Raw genomic sequence first — 23,480 nt, 5'->3', positions numbered from 1 at the left:
GAGTTTTAGAACTGTTTATGAATGTAAAATGCAGCCCCCCAATCCTTTACAGGAAGATAAAAAAAACTTTCCACCAGTAATATGGGTCAAATCTTTCGAACTATTTTCGCTGTAGTAATGGTGCAAGCATGACGCTAACGATTATGCGCTTGGGAAACAACGGTACAGCAAAGCCTTATTACAATTATGAACACACACATATATTAGATGTTTGTTGCACTGGTGCTCCCAAATTAAAAAGGTTGCACAGCAAAATATTTTGTACTTTAAAGCCCTTGGCACGTTGCATATTTTTTTATTCATAAAAACAACCTGATTGATACGAACCAGGCAAATTTAACTTGTGCCAATCCGGTTTTAAAATAGAGCACTCAAAACTAGATATGGCACAAACTGGCAGAACAAATGATCAGGTGAGTTTACAAACTCTCCTACCCTCACCGTCCACTAGCACAACGCATGTAATTAATAGCTACATATGTCACTGTGGTAAAGATATTCAAATACTATAAAATACCTTTACATGTCATGGCAAGGCTATACCACAATGAGCATTTACACACTGACGTAGGCTGGTAAAACTCCATTGAGATTTAAAACATTCTAAACTAGAATGCCTATACAATTCAATGATAACACACCAAGACACAAAAAGCTGGGTAGTTTCACAATCCATATAAATATACACGGCTCATAGCGGCATTTTGATCAATAAACTGAAATAATCCCTTGAGTGGAGAGAACTCTTGTCTTCCACCATGGTCCTTGAAGGATGAGAGAGACATATAGATGTTGGCAACTAGAACAAGATATGAGAGCAGTAACATAGGCAGCTGAACTAGATGAACTTTGCATTCTTTCATAATGAAAGAGTATCATCAGTCAGTGGCAGGAGGGGAAGCACAGACTCTCTGAGGCTGGCTGCTTCCGAGTGTTGTAGCGTTGCTCCCGTATGCGAAGAACAAAACAATTAACAGAGAAAAGTTCACCACCTCCTCCAACCTCCAACCCCCATCACCTCCACAGCAGGTTGGTTAGAAGAAAGTGTTCTCGGGTCTAGATAATGATTCTGAAGATGAAGGACAGGGCTGCTCCCAGAGCCAAACCCAGAGACAGGAAGAATGCCATGATGGCGCCGGCTGTCTCTGCTTCGTGTTGTGCCACTTTCCTGTATGGGACAAAACAACATGACTAGGAGGAGAAAAGAGGACTGTACACACCTTGATGAACCAGTGCAATGTCTTTGTCGTGAGTAGCCTGTGGTAGTACAGTGTTTCTCAAAATGTTTGCAGGAACCGGCAAGCTATGGTTCCCTTCTAATGGAGTACCGCTTGACAACTGACTACAATTACTGTCAGCTTTCAATTTGAGGAACCAGAGGGTTGAGAACTATGCTGTATTTGCCGCTGGCATTGGCCTTACTTTGGTCCGAAGCACATGCAGAGGCTGGCCAGGTATCCGTTGCTGAAGGAGAAGAAGATCATGAAGAGGATGTACCAGGCGTCGTGGGCGAACAGCACAGGCAGGTAGTTCCTGGGCTGGACGTTACACAGCATGAAGAGAGGCACGAAGACCACACGGAGACCCACCATGACTGGCAGGATGATGCTGTCCTTACCGGGCTGAAGGGACAAAAGAGGACATCTCAGTACACGTCAACATTATATTGCACATCATATATTAACCCACACACATTCCAATAAAGAGCTTAGACAAGGAGCCAGTGAACTAGCAGAATTCTGCAATGACTTTCAAATGAAGCCATGAGTAACATAATTCAGAGAAAACAAGAGAAATCAACTGATCTTCTCAACTAGCTAATAAACTCAGTTACATAATATAGGGCCTACTAAACGCTTCACCGTGGAGCTAAGCTAATAAAATACAGCGCTGTATAAAGGGTAACCTAAACATTTTCTAAGTGAAATAATTCAACTATACCACCCCTGGCCAAGCTTAATGGCATTGGATTTGATTATTTCAATTGGTAGGGCCCTAGGAAATCAATTAAAACATTTTGTTGTTTAGTCCCCCCCCAAATATAATTTTAGTTTTCCAAGTTTCTTGCTCTCAAAGTTTCCAAGTTTCTTGCTCTCTTCTTTAATAAAAAAATCTAAGTCCACAACAATGCTTAAACCACATCAGGAGAGAAATTGAGGTCTGGAAAAAATGTAAGAAATATTCATTTTTGGGTGTAGTTACCCTTTAACTCAACCCTGCCCCAGCAAGAGACTGTTTGGTTAGCAATGTTTCTGTAGCGCTCATGTGATTGCAGTTTGCAAAAGAAATAGCCACTTGATTGATGCAAATAATCATGATACTCTGCCAGGCAGGCATAGGCTACAGTGTACAGTCGTGGCCAAAAGATTTGAGAATGACAAATATTAATTTCCACAAAGTTTGCTGCTTCAGTGTCTTTAGATATTGTCAGATGTTACTATGGAATACTGAAGTATAATTACAAGCATTTCATAAGTGTCAAAGGCTTTTATTGACAATTACTTGAAGTTGATGCAAAGAGTCAATATTTGCAGTGTTGACCCTTCTTTTTCAAGACCTCTGCAATCCACCCTGGCATGCTGTCAATTAACTTCTGGGCCACATCCTGACTGATGGCAGCCCATTCTTGCATAATCAATGCTTGGAGTTTGGCAGAATTTGTGGGTTTGTGTTTGTCCACCCGCCTCTTGAGGATTGACCACAAGTTCTCAATGGGATTAAGGTCTGGGGAGTTTCCTGGCCATGAACCCAAAATATCGATGTTTTGTTCCCTGAGCCACTTAGTTATCACTTTTGCCTTATGGCAAGGTGCTCCATCATGCTGGAAAAGGCATTTTCCGTCACCAAACTGTTCCTGGATGGTTGGGAGAAGTTGCTCTCGGGGGATGTGTTGGTACCATTCATTATTCATGGCTGTGTTCTTAGGCAAAATTGTGAGTGAGCCCACTCCCTTGGCTGAGAAGCAACCCCACACATGAATGGTGTCAGGATGCTTTACTGTTGGCTTGACACAGGACTGATGGTAGCGCTCACCTTGTCTTCTCCGAACAAGCTTTTTTCCGGATGCCCCAAACAATCGGAAAGGGGATTCATCAGAGAAAGTGACTTTACCCCAGTCCTCAGCAGTCCAATCCCTGTACCTTTTGCAGAATATCAGTCTGTCCCTGATGTTTTTCCTGGAGAGAAGTGGCTTCTTTGCTGCCCTTCTTGACACCAGGCCATCCTCCAAAAGTCTTCGCCTCACTGTGCGTTCAGATGCACTCACACCTGCCTGCTGCCATCCTGAGCAAGATCTGTACTGGTGGTGCCCCGATCCCGCAGCTGAATCAACTTTAGGAGACGGTCCTGGCGCTTGCTGGACTTTCTTGGGCGCCCTGAAGCCTTCTTCACAACATTTGAACCGCTCTCCTTGAAGTTCTTGATGATCCGATAAATGGTTGATTTAGGTGCATTCTTACTGGCAGCAATATCCTTGCCTGTGAAGCCCTTTTTGTGCAAAGCAATGATGACGGCACGTGTTTCCTTGCAGGTAACCATATTTGACAGAGGAAGAACAATGATTCCAAGCACCACCCTCCTTTTGAAGCTTCCAGTCTGTTATTCGATCTCCAGCCTTGTCAACACTCACACCTGTGTTAACGAGAGAATCACTGACATGATGTCAACTGGTCCTTTTGTGGCAGGGCTGAAATGCAGTGGAAATGTTTTTGGGGGATTCAGTTCATTTGCATGGCAAAGAGGGACTTTGCAAGTAATTGCAATTCATCTGATCACTCTTCATAACATTCTGGAGTATATGCAAATTGCCATCATACAAACTGAGGAAGCAGACTTTGTGAAAATTAATATTTGTGTCATTCAAAACTTTTGGCCACGACTGTAGTTAACATTTAATTGAGAAGGTTTTTGGGAAAGCTTTTCCATTTGTACCAGAATAAAGGTTACCGCGCACACACAGATGGGTATTCCTGTGAGGTTCAGAAAGTTGCAGGAAAATACGAATCACTGATACATTTTGTTAATATATCTTATTATTAACTTGGGCATTTTGTTCATTTAAAATGGGCATTTTTGTTCATTTTAATGTCTGGATTCTGTCCACGTTTTCCGCGGACTTTGAGGGTAGCCAACTTGTAGTGAATTAAAGCAATTTCCTTTAATAGAAATGGGTCGCAATGCAAATGTGCACTTTAAGGAATGAACCTCTATCCAACTGAATGTACTGTAAGGTAACAGTGCTCTATGTGCACTCAGCCCATAATTCTATTCTACAGTAATCATAGGATTGAAGTGGATGGGAGGGAGCTGAGGTAGAATTAAATAGAAACCCACAGAATGAAATAAACACCATCTATGGGTAAGTGCCAAAATAAAGGAAACACTTAAGTAAATGAGGGATACAAAGTATGCTGAACAAAAATATAAAACAACAATTTCAAAGATTTTACTGAGTTACAGTTCATCTGAGGAAATCAGTCAATTTACATAAATTCATTAGGCCCTAATCTATGGATTTCACATGACTGGGAATACAGATATGCATCTGTTGATCACAGACCCCACCCCCCCACCCACAAAACAATGGGCCTCAAGGTTCTCGTCAGGGTATTTCTGGACATTCAAATTGCCATCGATAAAATGCAATTGTGTTCGTTGTCCGTAGCATAGGACTGTCCATAAAATAACGTGAAAAATTTGGGGGATCTTTTATTTCAGCTCATGAAACATGGGACCAACACTTTACATGTTGCATTTATATTTTTGTTCAATGTATATTGAAAGCAGGTGCTTCCACACAGGTATGGTTCCTGAGTTAATTAAGCAATTAACATTATGTATAAAAATGCCCAGTTCCCCATTATTTTGGCTACCATGGCTAGAAGAGATCTCGGTGACGTCGAAAGAGGGGTCTCGAAGAAGCGTAGGGCATTTAAAGTGTGTGTGCGTCACTCACCAGATCTCAATCCAATAGGACACTTATGGGAAAATCCGGTGCGGCGCCTGAGACAGCGTTTTCCACCACCATCAACAAAACACCAAATGATGGAATTTATTGTGGAAGAATGGTGTCGCATCCCTCCAATAGCGTTCCAGACACTTGTAGAACCTATGACAAGGCGCATTGAAGCTGTTCTGGCTCGTGGTGGCCCATCGCCCTATTAACCTCTCTGGTATCATTGGGACGCTAGCGTCCCACCTCGACAACAGCCAGTGAAATTGCAGGGCGCCAAATTCAAACAACAGAAATCCCATAATTAAAATTCCTCAAATATACAAGTATTATACACCATTTTAAAATTAAACATCTTGTTAATCCAACCACAGTATCCGATTTCAAAAAGGCTTTACGGCGAAAGCACACCATGCGATTATGTTAGGACAGCGCCTAGCCACAAGAAACCATACAGACATTTTCCAGCCAAGGAGAGGACTCACAAAAGTCAGAAATAGCGATTAAATGAATCACTTAACTTTGATGATCTTCATCTGGTGGCACTCCCAGGACTCCATGTTACACAATAAATGTTTGTTTTGTTCGATAATGTCCCTCTTTATGTCCAAAAACCTCAGTTTTGTTGGTGCGTTATGTTCAGTAATCCAAAAAGGCACAAAGCGCGCTCTCAACATCCAGACGAAAAGTAAAAAAAAGTACAATAAAAGTTTGTAGAAACATGTCAAATGATGTTTAAAATCAATCCTCAGGTTGTTTTTGTCATAAATAATCAATAATATTTCAACCGGACAAAAGCTTTGTCAATAGGACAGGAAAAACTAGAAAGGCGCGCTCCCGATCACACGCTGGACTCATGTCTGGAAATTTCCACTGTCCACTCATTGAAAGTGCTGTATTTCCCTAATTTTTCAGAGTAAAAGCCTGAAACAATGCCTAAAGACTGGCCACATGTAGAAGAAGCCATAGAGATCGTGAACTGGGTCCTAAGTCTTTGTATGGTGGATCGGCTTTCTATGGAAAAACAGCCTTTCAAAATAATAGTACGTCCTGGATGGATTTTCCTCAGGTTTTCGCCTGCCATATCAGTTCTGTTAAACTCACTAACAGTTTTGGAAACTTTAGAGTGTTTTCTATCCAAATTGACCAATTATATGCATATCCTAGCTTCTGGGCCTGAGTAGCTGGCAGTTTATTTTAGGAACGCTTTTCATCCAAAATACCGAATGCTGCCCCCTACCCTAGTGAAGTTAAGACACTATGTCAGTGTTTCCTTTATTTTGACAGTTACCTGTATATCTCTTTCGCAACTTCTCAGCCAGTGAATCGCACACTCCAGAACTGGGAGCTGTTACAGCCCTAGTCATGTGATCTATTTACAACAGGAAACTAGTCCAAATCAATAGGGGGTCTTCAGTGTCACCATGAGCCACTCCTCACCTACCCTTCCAAACACACTTCTTTCAGCAGTCACACAACCTCTTCATCCTAAAAACACAAGGGCTTTTTTCCAATACAAACCACTGGCCTACACATCAAAGTGTTCTGTTCCAGATTTTCCAGAGAATTCTGAACGATTGATGTCTCGGCAATATGTTTTCAACTGTGGCGAGGGTTACAACCCCATGACATCATCAGGCAGTAATCCAGATCAGATTTGGGCTAAATATTTAGATTTAACACATTTGAGATGGTATTTTAAACAAATGCCAGAAATGAATTTGTTGTGTCATTATGTATGATACTGTTGTCATGGGAGTCGTCAGTCTAATCCTCTCCTCTTCCCTTTCAGAGTGATGAGACGCCAAGACATTCTGATCTATGTTCCAGTGAAACGGCAAAGAAGTCGGCCAAGGGGAACAATTGGTCAGGCCAGGGGGAACCATTTCAGGGGAGCACAGATGTTAGGTGGGAATCTACGCCAACAAGCCTTTGTCTGTTTGAGCCAGTGTTAGTGGAAATAGTGCTCAGGACCTCAGACTCACCCACATACACACAGCCGTCAGACTTCTGCCTGCCCAGTCCATCACGTTGAAGAGCAGGAAACACGACACAGGGATGAAGTATTTATCTGTGGAGACAAAGGAACTGCAGCAACCGCATGGCGAATAAGACTATAGTCCTCACAGACTCTTAAATCAATACTGGAACCCATTACAGCAAAATCGCAAAGGCAGATGTTCGACATTGTCCTTGCCAGTTTTGAGAGGATCAATGCTATGAGCCTGTATGCTGGTCTCTGACTTTTCACAAGCCATTAATACAGCAAAACACAGTCAATAAAGACTTTCCCTTAAGACACTCACCCCAGGCTCCCCCATCGGCCACGGTGGACCTGACATCAACTGTGACTGCAGGGAATGTTCCGATGGTGATGGTGAACACGAAGCACACAGAGAGGGCCATTACCCAGATCTACAGGAGACCACAACATCAGGACATCAGTAGGGGGTTTTAGGCCCCACCACCAATTCCCTCACTTGGGAGGACTACTTTGTTTATATAATCTTTGTGCCGGTCCCTTACCCGTTTAAAGATGGCAAACACAGATATGGTGGACCTAGTTTCCTCCTCTGTCAGACTGACCACCGGCCTCTTCTGTGCTGGACTGTCTGTCAAATAACATCCCCTTTTGCTGTTAGCTTTACACAGATAGAGATGCAAGAGAAATGCACAACTTGGAAGAAAAGCACTAAGAATTAGGTCAAAGAGCATAGATAAACAAGCAAATGATGTATTGTAGTATAAACCCAGTGAGCCCTGGGCAGAGTCAGAGTACAATACTACACAGCAAATGAGAAACAATTCTCAACGTTACATTCTATCTGCACCTTTTTTCAAAAGGTCCATCTTGTTCTCCTCATCTCTGCCGGCTGGCCTGGATCCATTACTTTCCAGGTAGTACTGGAAAAAGTCCTGCGAGGGTGGGAGAGACATTAACAAAAATCAGCACATTTGCCAACCTACATGTTTTACTTACCCTTACTTTACCAGCTAAGTTGACTGAGAACTATTCGCTTTTACAGCCACGACCTGGGGATGAGTTACAGGGGGGGAGGAGAGGGGATGAATGAAGCCAAGTGGAAGCTGGGGATTAGGTTTCCATGGGCCAGATTGGGAATTTAGCCAGGACACGGGGGTTAACACCCCCAACATACTATTATCAGGTTACTGCATCTATCTGTCTATCTATATAGCTGCATGTAAGGACACATTATGGATACAGGCCAGGGAGGCTATACAATGCTACACACTACTAAATGCTTCCCTCAGATAACATTGTTGAGCCAATGACAACTTGTCTGACAGAGTGAACTAGCATTTTGAGGTCAGAGCATTCCATTAGGCAGAACACACTAGTAGGGGTCAATAGTGTGTTAGTTGAGGTCTCACCATTCTGGGCAGAGCGAAGTAGGACAAGATGGCCAGGAAGACGACCACGCACGCTGTGATGAAGTAGCCAAAGGCACTGTCCTGTAGGGCCGAGCCACCTAAACACACACAGGGAAAATACAGGGTCATGACCTGGAAGTACTTACTATTCTCATCCTGGGATATGAGTTATGGACCTGGTGTTATGGAAAGTGTTGAGAGCAGTGTGTGTGTTTTGAGTGTGTCAGACGTACTGGCCAGGGCACAGATCATAGAGAAGGCAGCGAAGGTCCCGGCGAGGCCCTGTCCACTCATGATAGGTGCAGTGTAGGAGGCTGGCAGCATCCCAGCCAGGCCAAACAAACTGCCCTGCAGCACTGCCCCAAACGCTGGGGAGAGAAAAAACGTACTTAAGTCAAAGTAGAGAGAGAATGAGTGATTGCAGATGTTGGATATAGGAGGGAGTAATACATTTAAAAATCAAAGGAGAGGGCAAGAGGTTTATATCAGCAACACAAGAAAAATAAAGCAAAACCAATGAGAACATCACAGGGGTGGTTTTACATAATAAACATTATTTAATTCACCCGTCTTCCTAGTATAGACAGAGAGGAAGTCTTTACAGGGAGAGTGTGGATGTCAACATCAAAGCGTTCCAACTGGGTCACCCTCTCCTCCCCTCTAGTGGAACCTGGACCGTCAGAGAAGCTGGTCCTCATCAGGCATCGGGGGGCCAGGATCAAACTAACAGGAGAGCGTATCCCTGCTGTTTAACATCCCACTTTAAACAAGCCAACTCCGTAGCAGATGGTGTGAAGGTGAGTGAGTTTTTCTGTGTGAGCTTGGTATGTTAGGTAGGAGTCTAGTAGTTTGGGTGGGGTCCACTTACAATTGATGCAGATAATTTTGATCATGGTGAGACAGAAGAAGGTGAGAGGGCTCATGTCCACTTTGACCAGCACTGCCGTCAACAGGAACACCAACAGGATCACAGACAGGGAGCCGGCGATACGGTAATTCTGAGGGATCCTGGGGGACAGGTGAGGGGAAAAGGGGAGAAAAACAGAAGGAGACATTCATAGGACTGTTTAGACAGGAGTGGGGGTCATTGATGGACGAGCCCTTGCTGAAGCTCTCTATATCCAACTATAATTAAAATCCACATACCAATGTTCTATAGGAAACAACTGATGGGGTTCACGGAGTGAGGATTAGGTAGGCAGAGATAACTTAGGTTTACATGAAAGGTACCGTTCAGGGTAGCTTAGGGGAAAACTGAGGACAGTTGGTAGAGCATGGTGTTTGCAACGCCAGGGTTGTGGGTTCGATTCCCACGGGAGGCCATTTTTTTTTTTTAAATATGCATGTAATGAAATGAATGTATTCACTACTGTAAGTCGCTCTTGATAAGAGTGTCTGCTAAATTACTAAAATGTAAAATGTAAATGTAATGTATGGAGCGAGGTTAAGGGGGCATGTGAACAGGCAATGTTTGAGGATAAGAGTGAGGTATCAATTCAAGGTGCTTTTAAGAGGAATGAGGTGTGGTTTGGAGTTTGAGTCCTGGGTCTCCTCGAGGTCACAGTAAAGGGATCGACATTCAAGTCTGAAAAGTGCTTCACCATCAGACAAGTCAGGAATATTTTTTGGCTTCCCAAGATTATCATCACTTTCCCAAAAATGCTAATTGGTTATGCTAATTTTCCATTTACATGGCCTGCCTTGAAAGGCAGGCCCTTTCACCTACACATAGGGGAGGAACCAGGAAGATCACTACTGGAATTCTTTTTATTTTGATTGTTATCAGTAAAATACATTCTCAGAGCAGGCTCAACTTGCCGGCCTGCCATAAACTGTCCATCTTCCACATAAACCATCTTGAAGAACAATCTGGCTTTAAATGGCCATGTACTCTTATAATCTCCACCCGGCACAGCCAGAGGAGGACTGGCCACCCCTCAGATCCTGGTTCCTCTCTAGGTTTCTTCCTAGGTTCCGGTCTTTATAGGAAGTTTTTCCTAGCCACCGTGCTTCTACATCTGTATTCCTTTCTGTTTGGGGGTTTAGGCTGGGTTTCTGTATAGCACTTTGTGACATCTGCTGATGTAAAAAGGGCTTTATAAATACATTTGATTGAACAATTGGGAGTAATGATGCAACCTCAGAGCAGGCTCAACTTGTGCAACTGCTCAGTTCAATTGCCCCAGGGAATAGAGCAACCATAATACCAATCCCTGCAGTAGAAAAGTTACCATTAGTTCTAACTATACCTCTGGTGGATGAAGGAGTTAAGGCAGGTGAAGATGAGCAGGGGCACCATGGCACACAGGGTCATCACATTGTTGAACTTGGACTCCAGGACGTTCCTCGTGTCTGCCTCAACTACCGTGGCGTTGGCCGTCAGATTCACTAAGCCTTCGACGGCCGGGTCCTTCAGTCGGCTGGTGAAGTACTAAAAGGGAAGCAGCGGGGTGGAGGAGAAAGAGCGAGAGACTTGGGGTTCATGACCAAAGCTTACGAGAGTCAATGATTTCTAAGGATGTGCATCTTTCCCTTTCAAGACAATTCGATATGTATCTAGATACGAAACTTGATAATATATGGGCTCCGATGCAATACAGGAACGATACGATTTAGTGTGAAACGATTCAGTGAAATACTATGGAGAGAGTGTCTCAGAAGGTAGAAAGAAAGTAAAATAATTCGGGATTTGGCGATTCGTAACATTTGAGTTGATTTTCTGACCGATGCATGCTGCATGTGTTTCAGTTTGGGGTGCGTATTTGGGTGTGTATCGGTGAATCGTTACATCTCTAATGTTTTCATAATGCTAGCCTGCTGCCGAGGGCGGGGATATTGGCATGGCAACACACCTGGCCAAAAGTTTGATGAACCAGGCGGCTTCTAACTGTTTACAAAAGTGGTCTCAATGAAACATCCTCCCTCGAGGCAGCTCCATAAGCATTAAAATGACCATTTTATTAGAGGAGTCACATTTTTTAAGACCAGTTGTACTACCACTTAGAGACAGGAAAGGAGTGTGTAACCATATTATTTTTCTACTACTTCAGCTCTTATAGGCTGACCACACCACTCAAGTCGCGTGCGTTGTGTCAGGATTCACCTAGCGGTCATGATTTGGGTCTGTACAAATGTTTGATGTATTAAAATAATTGATTGTGCTTATGTTATATTAATAGAAGGGGAGGGGTTATAAGACCTCTCCCTCCTTACATTTATAGGGTCCTAGACTACAGATGAACAATACATATATTCATTATATAGTTTTAGAATTGTTCCACAGTTGTTTTCTCATTCACTCACTCAATGTGTGACTAAGACAGAACTCTGCAGGGGAGTGTGGGAGATAAGAGACTACTCAGACATTCCACAATAAATCAACTTTGGGGAGGGGACATTTATTGCCTAGCTTTTAGATAAACACTGAAACTCTATGTTTGTATCGCCATGGATGCAGGGTTTTGGTCTCAGGAGTAAAAAGGTAATGATGTAGTCAGTGACATCACTAAGGCGGGACTTCGGTTTAATAAAACTACTTGAGACCTTTTGTATGATGCAGAACTTACTCATAAACATGCATGCCATGTTCCTGTTTGTCAACTTCTATCTGCAATTGCATTAATAAAGGTTTTTGAATGATTTAATTAAAGATATTGTCATAATGCTAATTTCACCAATGAACCAATGATTGACAAGGTTTAAGGAACGAACCTAACAGTTGCAAAATACATTTATGAATCGATGTTATTCAATTATTGCACCCACACTGCTCGCGCGCGTCTGCATTGCCAAGGGCTAAAATAGAAGTCATTCCTGTTTCTGACGCAGATCGCGCTGCAAGTCCTGCCTCTCCCATCTCCCTATTGGTTTACAGAAGCAGGTACCCACGTGCCATCTCCTCATTGGTTATACCCACGTGGGTGATTGAAAGATGAATTGTGTTGCCGGTTGTCGTGGTAATACTATGAAAGTGTAGATGTCAATCACCATATAAGTTCAAAGATGAAAAAGCCTGGAAGGAGGAGAGATGACTAGAAACGATTCGGTTGGCCGTTTTATGTGTGGATTAATTGTCGGAGTAGAGGACCTTGTGCATTTCAAGTAAAATAACAACCTAATGTTTATGTTTATATCCAAGCTAGCTAAATAGGACAAATTAGCTAGCAAGTGCAACATAACTAGCTAAATTGCCATAAATGTTTAATGCTTTTTGACCCGTCCCTAAATTAATGTCATTGGTTCAGAGTTTGTTTTGATAGTTTAACCTGCGTGTCGTGATCGCATTTGGTGTAGGGGGACAAAATAAATGTATGCACGATGTCGCACGCCGGTTTGGGTTCCGTGTAAGTCTGATTTCTCATGGTTATTATAATCAAGCAGTTGTGAAGAATGCAGAACAGTTACCATGGTTGCAGTCATGAAGAAGTTCCATGGCAGGAGGGTTCCCAAGCCAAGGACAAAGAAAATTATCCATACCGCATTATACCTGACAAATACACATTCACACACCAGAAATGTTTATATGTAGCCATTACCAATTGTATCCATATAGCATTAAATGATTGCAGGCAGAAGCAGAAAATGCAAAGTCACTGCACTCACTTGTCCTGTGGAGCGTTGATGACCGTCATTGTACTGCAGGAACCAGCTCTTAAGTCAAAATGTGTCACGGTTCTGAAAACAGACATTTTCATAAATAAAATCAGCCTAGTCTTCATAAAGTAACAATGTTCAGGAGAATGAATTCGACATGCAGTTTTTTGCCAATTATCCCAAAAAGATTAACAAAACGCCACATTGTGATATTATCCAACATTGTACATCACATCTCCAACTGAAATTCAGGCCACAAGTTCACCATCCTGCCAGTAACAAAACAATTTCCTGTCTAAGGTAGGGTTGTACAATAATAGTGAAGACATCACAACTATGAAATAACACATATGGAATTATGTAGTAACCCAAAAAAGTGTTAAATCAAAATATATTTTATATTTGAGATTCTTCAAAGTAGCCACCCTTGTCTTGATGGCAGCTTTGCACACTCTTGGCATCCTCTCAACCAGCTTCATGAGGTAGTTACCTGGCATGCATTTCAATTAACAGGTGTGCCTTGTTAAGTTCTTTTCTGGAATTTCTTTCCTTCTTAATGCATTTCAGCCAATCAGTTGTGTTGTGACAAGGAAGGGGTAGTATACAGAAGATGGTCTTTTACCAAATAGGGCTAAGTCCATATTATGGCAAGAACAGCTCAAATAAGCAAAGAGAAACGACAGTCCATCATTACTTTAAGGCATGAAGGTCAGTCAATCCAGAACATTTTGAGAACTTTTAATGTTTCTTCAAGTGCAGTCGTAAAATCAATCAAGCGCTATGATAAAACTGGCTCTCATGAGGACCGCCACAGGAAAGGAAGAGAGAGTTACCTATGCTGCAGAGGATAAGTTCATTATAGTTACCAGCCTCATAAATTGCAGCCCAAATGAATGCTTCACATAGTTTAAGTAACAGTTGTGGCTGCTTTGCGTGATGTATTGTTGGCTCTATCTTCTTGCCCTAGGTGCTGTTGTCTGTGACCAATAATGTTTATACCATGTTTTGTGCTGCTACCATGTATTGCTACCATGCTGTGCTGTTGTGTGTTGCCTTGCTATGTTGTCGTCTTAGGTCTCTCTTTATGTAGTGTTGTCTCTCTTGTCGTGATGTGCGTTTTATCACATACACACACACATACATTTGTTCTTAACTGACTTGCCTAGTTAAATAAAGGTTAAATAAAAATAAATAAAAAAGACACATCAACTGTTCAGAGGAGACTGCGGGAATCAGGCCTTCATGGTCGAATTGCTGCAAAGAAACCACTACTAAAGGACAGCAACAAGAAGAAGAGACTTGCTTGGGCCAAAAAAAACTAGCAATGGACATTAGACTGGTGGAAATATGCGATTTTTGGTTCCAACCGCCGTGTCTTTATGAGACGCAGAGTAGGTGAACGGATGATCTCAGCATTCTGCAGCGATACGCCATCCCATCTGGTTTGCGGTTAGTGGGACTATCATTTATTTTTCAACAGGACAATGACCCAACACACCTCCAGGCTGTGTAAGGGCTATTTGACCAAGAAGGAGAGTGATGGAGTGCTGCATCAGATGACCTGGTCTCCACAATCACCCGAACCAACCCAATTGAGATGGTTTGGAATGAATTGGACCGCAGAGTGAAAGAAAAGGAACCAACAAGCGCTCAGCATATGTGGGAACTCCTTCAAGACTGTTTGAAAAGCATTCCAGGTGAAGATGGTTGAAAGAATACCAAGAGCGTGCAAAGCTGTCATCAGGGCAAAGGGTGGCCACTTTGAAGAATCTAAAATATATTTTGATTTGTTTAACATTTATTTGGTTACTACATGATTCCATATGTGTTATTTCATAGTTTTGATGTCCTCACTATTATTCTACAATGTAGAAAATAGTAAAAATAAAGAAAAATCCTTGAATGAGTAGCTGTGTCCAAACGTTTGACTGGTACTGTATATATCTCACAATATTTTACATACAGCAGGTTTTGAAAGGCCCGACGAGTTTGGGCCGCTTCGTGTTTACATTTTTTTGCCGTGGGAAAACATATTGCGATACTGGTAATGTCACAGCCCTAATTAGGCTACTTTCTTATTCTGACCAAATATACAGATGAGCATGTAACCAACTTTACATTTCAGACAAACAACAATTCCTACCTACTACATTTGTAACCGAAAGATACAAACCAAGGTCTTGTTTACCAGGAAAATATAGTTTGTTAAATTGAAAAAAGTAACAATAGGAATACGAGCAGTTATAACTCCTACCATTAAACTAAACCAAAGTCTAGCCTATCCAGTTTCAGCATTCCATAGTGACAAATAAAGCCACAAGACAACCTTCAAAACCTTATTAAGTACGATAATGTGTCATCTCAACAAATCAAAACATTCTAGCCAAATATGCAAACAAGTCAAAATGTATCATCCAAGCCAGACAGAGTCTATTATATCAGCACTATTTTCTTCAGATTTTTTTTTTATTACACTTACTTAGAGTAGCGCAGGAGTAGCCTAAATCCAATAGTTGATTTACTGAAAGGATAGACTGGCAGCTGAACATCATTTCATTTTATACATGGGAGGAAGCCTTGGTTAAGAGGTGGTCTAAAAAGAACATGCATTAGTCCTTCCTATCACAATATTCTCACTGGCACCACACATCCCATAGCAACTACTCTACCACTCTGATGGAAGACATCTACACACAGACAGATACTTCTGTGACGCCTTTCTGAAACACAGCAGGCTTTCTGAGACCCTCTAAAACAAATAGCCAGAGTTCACTGTACACACAGATGTCTGTGCAGAACTCCAAGCATCCCAGCAGCCCAAACAACAGGTTTATCTCCCAATGTGTCTCATAAGCATAGGCATGATGTGTTGTGGATGCCATAAAGGAATAGACTAAGCCTTTTTAGATGGAAATGTGCGTGTCCAATTTAGATAGTGGAGTCATCATCATGGTCATGTGAATGCACAGTGCTATGGGTTAGGAACATGGAATGCAGCTCATTGTTCCACGCTGAATCGATATAGTTACATATCGCAATATAATTTCTGGACGATATATCAATACTTCACTCCAAGTATGGATTTGTTATATATATATATATATATATATATACACACACACACCCGTTCAAAAGTTTGTGGTCACTTAGAAATGTCATTGTTTTTGAAAGAAAAGCTACTTTTTTGTCCATTAAAATAACATCAAATTGATCAGAAATACAGTGTAGTCATTGTTAATGTTGCAAATTACTATTGTTGCTGGAAACGGCAGATTTTTTTATGGAATATCTACATAGGCCCATTATCAGCAACCATCACTAGCCTTTTAAAATGATAAACTTGGATTAGCTAACACAATGTGCCATTGGAACACAGGAGTGATGGTTGCTGATAATGGGCCTCTGTACGCCTATGTAGATATTCCATTAAATTTGTTTTTGTTAAAAAGCCATTTCCAGCTACAGTAGTCATTTACAACATTAATGTCTACACTGTACTTCTGATCAATTTAATGTTATTGTAAATGGACAAAAAAAAAGTTTATTTTCTTTCAAAAACAAGGACATTTCTAAGTGACCACAAACTTTTGAACGGTAGTACACACACACACACACACACACACACACTAGCCTGAGTACTAGTCTCTTTAGCTACAGTAACATTCCATTAGTCATTGTCAAAAAGAGACTGGCCTTTCTGCCATCTTCAATGAATATTCTATCATTAATGAGCTCTAGGAAAACAGAGGAGTTGATCCTGATTCGATAAGTCTCACAGCTATCCTCCAATCACAACTATTATCCTAATATTGGAACTCTATCACTTTTTCTCTCTCTCCACAGAACAGTTGGTATCCGGTTACTAAACAACTGTTTTTTGTTTGTCCAGAGGAAACCAGCATAGAAATAAGAATTAATAGAAAGGGCGTCTCCATAGAGTACCACAGTATGAGTCATAACACCCATAAAGCTAGAGGTCAAACAGGGAAATGGTTCCAATCCTTTTTTCACCCTTCATTTTTCCCATAGGGGATTTAGGAAAAACTTAAAATAAGGGCTGTGTTTCGTGTAGGCTTACCCTGGCGTGACCTTTTTATAACCGTGTAAATCTCTTTAGGACAAGGTGACTTATCAATATATTCGCCTATACCGCCCAACCCTACAAACTGGATTTGACGAGCTAATTATTTCTCAATAGTGTGTTTCATTGGAAAACTTGATCAGAGGAAGGACTGACTGAATAATCTGACACGCAAGGAACAAGTTAGTAGCGGAAGGCATGGCGACTTTGATTGGGTTAGGTTATCTGAAGCTCTGATTAGGAGCCCAGCAACGCATTAAAAGCAGTCATTATTAAGTTCCCCCATAGTATTTATAGCTGTAGCTACTATGCCATTACATTTTTAAAGGCAATGGTAACTAAAAATAGAGGATAAAGTTACAGTTCTGCAATTGTTGCATTGGACTCTTACATAAATATTGTCCCCTTTGTCTCTGGAATTGAATGGCCTTTGAGGACAGGTCGGTCCATAGTGAAAGGTCTACATGCGGATAGGATTTCAATCTCTTGGCCCCTGTGACAGGCTAATCGTTGAAATCCAGCACAAACTAATAAGAACAACGTTATCACAGCCAATGGAATTACTGAGACTGTGTCACATGGCTGAAGAAGGAATCCAATTGGAGGTACCAAGCTCCGGTTCATTCTGCCTCACTCCGTTGAACGTGTCATCAAACAGTGCCAGCTGGCTAGCGTGCCCCTCTGGACCGAAGTCTGTCCCCCTGTCTGACCAACTCAAAGCCACAACACAAAATCCCACATTTTCCTGAGCCAATGACACTTCATCGGTGCCACTCAAAATAAAAACTGACTCTAAGTACCACTATTGCAGTGGAATTTGGCTGCAACATAATACTCTTACATCAAGTTGTAAAACTCTCATAAGCCAATCACAACTAAGCCTACTTCCGGCCCTAAGGAAAATACCTACTAACAAAATGTTGAGATCACAAGTTGTTTGCCCTTTGAAGTCACCCAATAAATCTAAAGCCGTCACTTTAGCCTCATTCCCAAGAGACCAAACAGTAGTAAGAAAGTACTTTGGAATAGTGTGGCGGTCACCCTTTGCGTCAGCATAGAATGGGGCCTATATGATCTTGATCACACCACCAAATCCAAATTGAGGTGGACATGAGGGTATTGTTTTGGAATAGCTCTGTGACGGGTAGACCTTCATTCCCAGACAGTGTATGGGTCACATGACAAGGTGAAAAGAACCGCTCGCTTCACCATTTCCCAGGAGTTTATATAGCACTAGTCCTGATCACTGTTCGACTGTTGGATAACTTCAATAGAGATTAAGGGAGAAATCAATAGTGCTCGCAAGAGAAGTTGTCCCATTCAAAATTAGCTAATCGTTACAGAATATTACTAGGAGAGCGAAGTAGCAGCAGATAAATAACTGGTCACAAAGAATAGTAAGCAGACCCCCCATGCATTGGATAAAAACAGACTTGCAACTTGTTATCGGGTTGTCTAAATAGATTTATCAACAATATCACAATGTTTTTTTTACATGTTGTAATTCATCCCTCTGGTTTAATGTGGGCAGTTTGCAAGCAGTTAGCAGGAGCTAAATCTGGTGGACATATCAGAGCTCCACTTGCCTTCACCCCATTGCCCAACCTTGAGGACAGGAGAGCGCACTACCTGCTGACCAACACACACACAAACACACACGTACTTCAACCCTTTACAATCATGTTTAACGACCAAGGGCTCCCTCTCAGATTCATCATCCAAAAGCTATTTCCTCCACCATTTCCAGGGATCTGGTTCTTGAATCAGACACGGGTGGATTATCATGTCAAAAACAATGCTGTGGGCTCCACGAATAGCCTGTGGGCTGGGGTTGGTTTATAACAGACACTGTTGGGCCTGTAATAGGAGGACGGTATGTATGATACTGTGGTGCGTCTGTGGGTTGCTCAGGCAGCCAACACACATCCAGTCTACCGGTCTACACAGCAGCATCACACATCCCACCATAGAGCCCATTTATGATGACAGTTGGCTAGGACTCCTAGGATTTTGGTGTGAACAAAAAAATCCTATTAATGCAGAGTTCTCTGTAAGCTCCCCATTGCTAGTTTCTCTCCTACTTTGTATGGGGTACTTGGAAATTAAAGCCTGGGCCAAATACATATTCAGTCCATCAGTTCCACATGGCTAAAATAGCATTAGCTCAGCACAGCAGGCCTAGGTAACACAGTTGTTTGTGTTAGAGGCTTTGACAGACAAGGCGTGGAGATGACCCCAAGTCTTTGGCCATTGGCTGAGAGAACAAAGAAAATCTTAGGAATCTTATGAGAAAGAGTTAGAAAGAGGGAATACATAAAAGTTGGTGTGTACAATGCATTCGGAAAGTATTCAGACCCCTTAACTTTTTCCAAATTTTGTTACGTTACAGCCTTATTCTAAAATCGATGAAATAAATATCCTCAATCTACACACAATACTCCATAATGACAAAGAGAAAATAGGTTTTTAGAAATGTTCGCAAAAAAAAATAATAAAACATCAATACCTTATTTACATAAGTATTCAGACCCTTTGCTATGAGACTCGAAATTTAGTTCAGGTCATCCTGTTTCCATTGATCATCCTTGAGATGTTTCTACAACATAATTGGAGTCCACCTGTGGTAAATTCAACTGATCGGACAGTGCATGTCAGAGCAAAAACTAAGCCATGAGGTTGAAGTAATTGTCTGTAGAGGTCTGAGACAGGATTGTATCGAGGCACAGATCTGGGTAAGGGTACCAAAACATTTCTGCAGCATTGAAGGGCCCCAAGAACACAGTGGCCTCCATCATTCTTAAAATTATGGCGCCACCAAGACTCTTCCTAGAGCTGGCCGCCCGGCCAAACTGAGCAATCGGGGGAGGGCCTTGGTCAGGGAGATGAAAGAACCCGATGGTCACTTTGACAGAGCTCCAGAGTTCCTCTGTGGAGATGGGAGAACCTTCCAGAAGGACAACCATCTCTGCAGCACTCCACCATTCAGGCCTTTATGGTAGAGTGGCCAGACGGAAGCCACTCCTCAGTAAAAAGGCACCTAAACGACTAAGACCATCAGAAACCAGATTCTCTGATCTGATATAACCAAGATTGAACTCTTTGGCCTGAATGACAAGCGTCACGTCTGGAGAAAACCAGGCACCATCCCTAACGTGAAGCATGGTGGTGGCAGCATCATGCTGTGGGATGTTTTTCAGCGGCAGGGACTGGGAGACTAGTCAGGACCGAGGGAAAGATGAACGGAGCAAAGTAGAGAGATCCTGAATGAAAACCTGCTCTACAGCGCTCAGGGCCTTAGACTGGGGTGAAGGTTCACCTTCCAACAGGACAATGACCCTAAGCACACAGCCAAGACAACGCAGGAGTGGCTACAGGACAAGTCTCTGAAGGTCCTTGAGTGGCCCAGCCAGAGCTTGGACATGAACTCGATCGAACATCTCTGGAGAGAGCTGAAAATAGCTGTGCAGCCACGCTCCCCATCCAACCTGAGAGCTTGAGAGGATCTGTAGAGACAAATGGGGGAAACTCCCCAAATACAGGCGTGCCAAGCTTGTAGAGTCATACTCAAGAAGACTCAAGGCTGTAATCGCTGCCAAAGGTGCTTCAACAAAGCACTGAGTAAAGGGTCTGAACACTTATGTAAATGTGATGTCTTTTTTTTAATCTATAATAAATTTGCTAACATTTCTAAAACCTGGTTTTGCTTTGTCATTGTGGGGTATTGTGTGTAGATTGATGAGGGAAAAAAACGATTTAATCAATTTCAGAATAAGGCTGTAACATAACATCAGCCAGCCTCAGCCCGGTCAATTCCTGCCAGTCTGCACAGCGCAATATCAACCCATAGCATATCGGACTGCTTTTTCTCTACCACATCTCCGGATTCCTACCGCAAGCTCTGAACCTTTACGCCGGATCATCGCAGCTAGCTAGCTGCTATCCGAGTGGCTAGTCCTGGCTAACGTCTCTGTCCCGAAACTAGCACCAGATAGCCTCGAGCTAGGCCCATCTCCCGGCTAGCCGAAGAAGTTCATTCAGCCAATTCTTGGGCTACAATACATATTTTGCCAGTTGGCCTGGACCCTTTTACTGCCGACATGGAGCCCTACCGATCCATCACGACTGGTCTGCCGACGTAATCGTCCAAAGGGGTTTGAACATGCTCTTCCATTGCAACGTCCCACGGGTGCCCATCTGCTAGCCTGGGCCCGCTAGCTGTCTGAATCGCCATGTCTCCAGCTCGCCTAGCTACTCACTGGACCCTATGATCACTCGCCTACGCATGCCTTTCCCTAATGTCAATATGCCTTGTCCATTGCTGTTTTGGTTAGTGATTGTCTTATTTCACTGTAGAGCCTCCAGCCCTGCTCAATATGCCTTAGCTAGCCCTTTTGTTCCACCTCCCACACATGCGGTGACCTCACCTTGCTTAAATGGAGTCTCCAGAGACAAAACCTCTCCCATCGTCACTCAATGCCTAGGTTTACCTCCACTGTATTCACATCCTGTACATTATGCCTTGAATCTATTCTTCCGCGCCCAGAAATCTGCTCCTACTCTTTGTTCCGAACGCACTAGACGACCAGCTCTTATAGCCTTTAGCCGTACCCTACTCCACCTCTGTTCCTCTGGTGATGTAGAGGTTAACCCAGGCCCTGCAACCCCTAGCTCCACTACTATTCCCCAGGCACTCTCATTTGTTGACTTCTGTAACCGTAAATGCCTTGGTTTCATGCAATCTACTGAGAGATAGTATGATAGAACTCTACAGGCTATCCAGGTCTGTAGCCAAACAATTCAAGCTTCTATTTAAAAAAAATCCACCTTTCCAGAAACAAGTCTCTCACCGTTGCCGCTTGTTATAGACCCCCCTCGGCCCCCAACTGTGCCCTGGACACCATATGTGAATTGATTGTCCCCCATCTATCTTCAGAGTTCGTACTGTTAGGTGACCTAAACTGGGACATGCTTAACACCCCGGCCGTCCTACAATCTAAGATAGATGCCCTCAATCTCACACAAATGATCAATGAACCTACCAGGTACAACCCCAAATCCGTAAACACGGGCACCCTCATAGATATCATCCTGATCAACCTGCCCTCTAAATACACCTCTGCTGTCTTCAACCAGGATCTCAGCGATTATTGCCTGCGTCCGTAATGGGTCTGTGGTCAAACGACCACCCCTCATCACAGTCAAACGCTCCCTAAAACACTATAGCGAGCAGGCCTTTCTAATCAACCTGGCCCGGGTATCCTGGAAGGATATTGACCTCATCACGTCAGTAGAGGATGCCTGGTTGCTATTTAAAAGTGCTTTCCTCACCATCTTAAATAAGCATGCCCCATTCAAAAAATGTAGAACTAAGAACAGATATAGCCCTTGGTTCACCCCAGACTTGACTGCCCTTGACCAGCACAAAAACATCCTGTGGCGTTCTGAATTAGCATCGAATAGCCCCCGCAATATGCAACTAACTTTTCAGGGAAATCAGGAACCAATATACTCAGTCTGAAAAAGCTAGCCTTAGCTTTCCTGACTAACAGAAATTTGCATCCTGTAGCACTAATTCCAAAAAAGTTTTTGGACACTAAAGTCCATGGAGAATAAGAGCACCTCCTCCCAGCTGCCCACTGCACTGAGGATAGGAAACACTGTCACCACCGATAAATCTACGATAATCGATCATTTTAATAAGCATTTTCAATGGCTGGCCATGCTCTCCACCTGGCTACCCCTACCAACATCTCAGCACCCGCTGCAGCAACTTGTCCAAGCCCCCCCCCCCCACCGCTTCTCCTTCACCCAAATCCAGACAACAGATGTTCTGAAAGAGCTGCAAAATCTGGATCCCTACAAATCAGCTGGGCTTGACAATCTGGACCCCCTCTTCCTAAAATTATCCACAGAAATTGTTGCAACTCCTATTACTAGCCTATTCAACCTCTGTTTCGTATCGTCTGAGATCCCCCAAAGATTGGAAAGCTGCCGCGGTCATCCCCCTCTTCAAAGGGGGAGACACTCTACACCCAAACTGCACCTCAGCCACGCTCAAGGTCCTAAACGATATCATAACCGGCAACGATACAAGACAATACTGTGCAGCTGTATTCATCGACCTGGCCAAGGCTTTCGACTCTGTCAATCACCGCATTCTTCTCGGCAGAAACAATAGCCTTGGCTTCTCAAATGACTGCCTCGCCTGGTTCAACTACTTCTCAGATATAGTTCAGTGTGTCAAAAAGGGGGGCCTGTTGTCCAGACCTCTGGCAGTCACTATGGGGGTGCCACAGGGTTCAATTCTCGGGCCGACTCTTTTCTCTGTATACATCAATGATGTCGCTCTTGCTGCTGGTGATTCTCTGATCCACCTCTACGCAGACAACACCATTCTGTATACATCTGGCCCGTCTTTGGACACATACAACTCTCCTTCCGTGGCCTCCAACTGCTCTTAAA

The 23,480-nt window shown here is 42.9% G+C and overlaps 1 protein-coding gene across 6 annotated transcripts in view; it reads right to left on the bottom strand.

Annotated features, from left to right (window-relative positions):
• Positions 1-23,480, bottom strand: part of slc29a1a (solute carrier family 29 member 1a) — a 90,149-nt gene continuing 66,669 nt past the window's right edge. For 4 of the 6 annotated variants that reach the window (XM_014154840.2, XM_045700974.1, XM_014154839.2 and 1 more), the window contains 12 exons: positions 12,947-13,018; positions 12,749-12,830; positions 10,594-10,775; positions 9,213-9,352; positions 8,578-8,712; positions 8,345-8,442; positions 7,783-7,867; positions 7,478-7,593; positions 7,258-7,366; positions 6,937-7,022; positions 1,423-1,622; positions 1-1,168 (listed from right to left, as the gene is read on the bottom strand). In XM_014154840.2, coding sequence (XP_014010315.1) covers positions 1,057-1,168; positions 1,423-1,622; positions 6,937-7,022; positions 7,258-7,366; positions 7,478-7,593; positions 7,783-7,867; positions 8,345-8,442; positions 8,578-8,712; positions 9,213-9,352; positions 10,594-10,775; positions 12,749-12,830; positions 12,947-12,975 — 1,374 coding nt within the window. In that variant the 5' untranslated portion in view covers positions 12,976-13,018 and the 3' untranslated portion in view covers positions 1-1,056. Of the gene's footprint in view, positions 1,169-1,422; positions 1,623-6,936; positions 7,023-7,257; positions 7,367-7,477; positions 7,594-7,782; positions 7,868-8,344; positions 8,443-8,577; positions 8,713-9,212; positions 9,353-10,593; positions 10,776-12,748; positions 12,831-12,946; positions 13,019-15,416; positions 15,474-23,480 lie in introns of those variants that run through there. The other 2 variants (XM_045700975.1, XM_014154841.2) reach the window with 2 other exon arrangements.

The sequence above is a fragment of the Salmo salar genome, chromosome ssa18 (genome assembly GCF_905237065.1).
Source record: "Salmo salar chromosome ssa18, Ssal_v3.1, whole genome shotgun sequence".
In the NCBI taxonomy this organism is placed as follows: domain Eukaryota; kingdom Metazoa; phylum Chordata; class Actinopteri; order Salmoniformes; family Salmonidae; genus Salmo; species Salmo salar.
The sequence above is the reverse complement of the archived record's forward strand: the minus strand, read 5'-3'. Positions and strand labels throughout refer to the sequence as shown.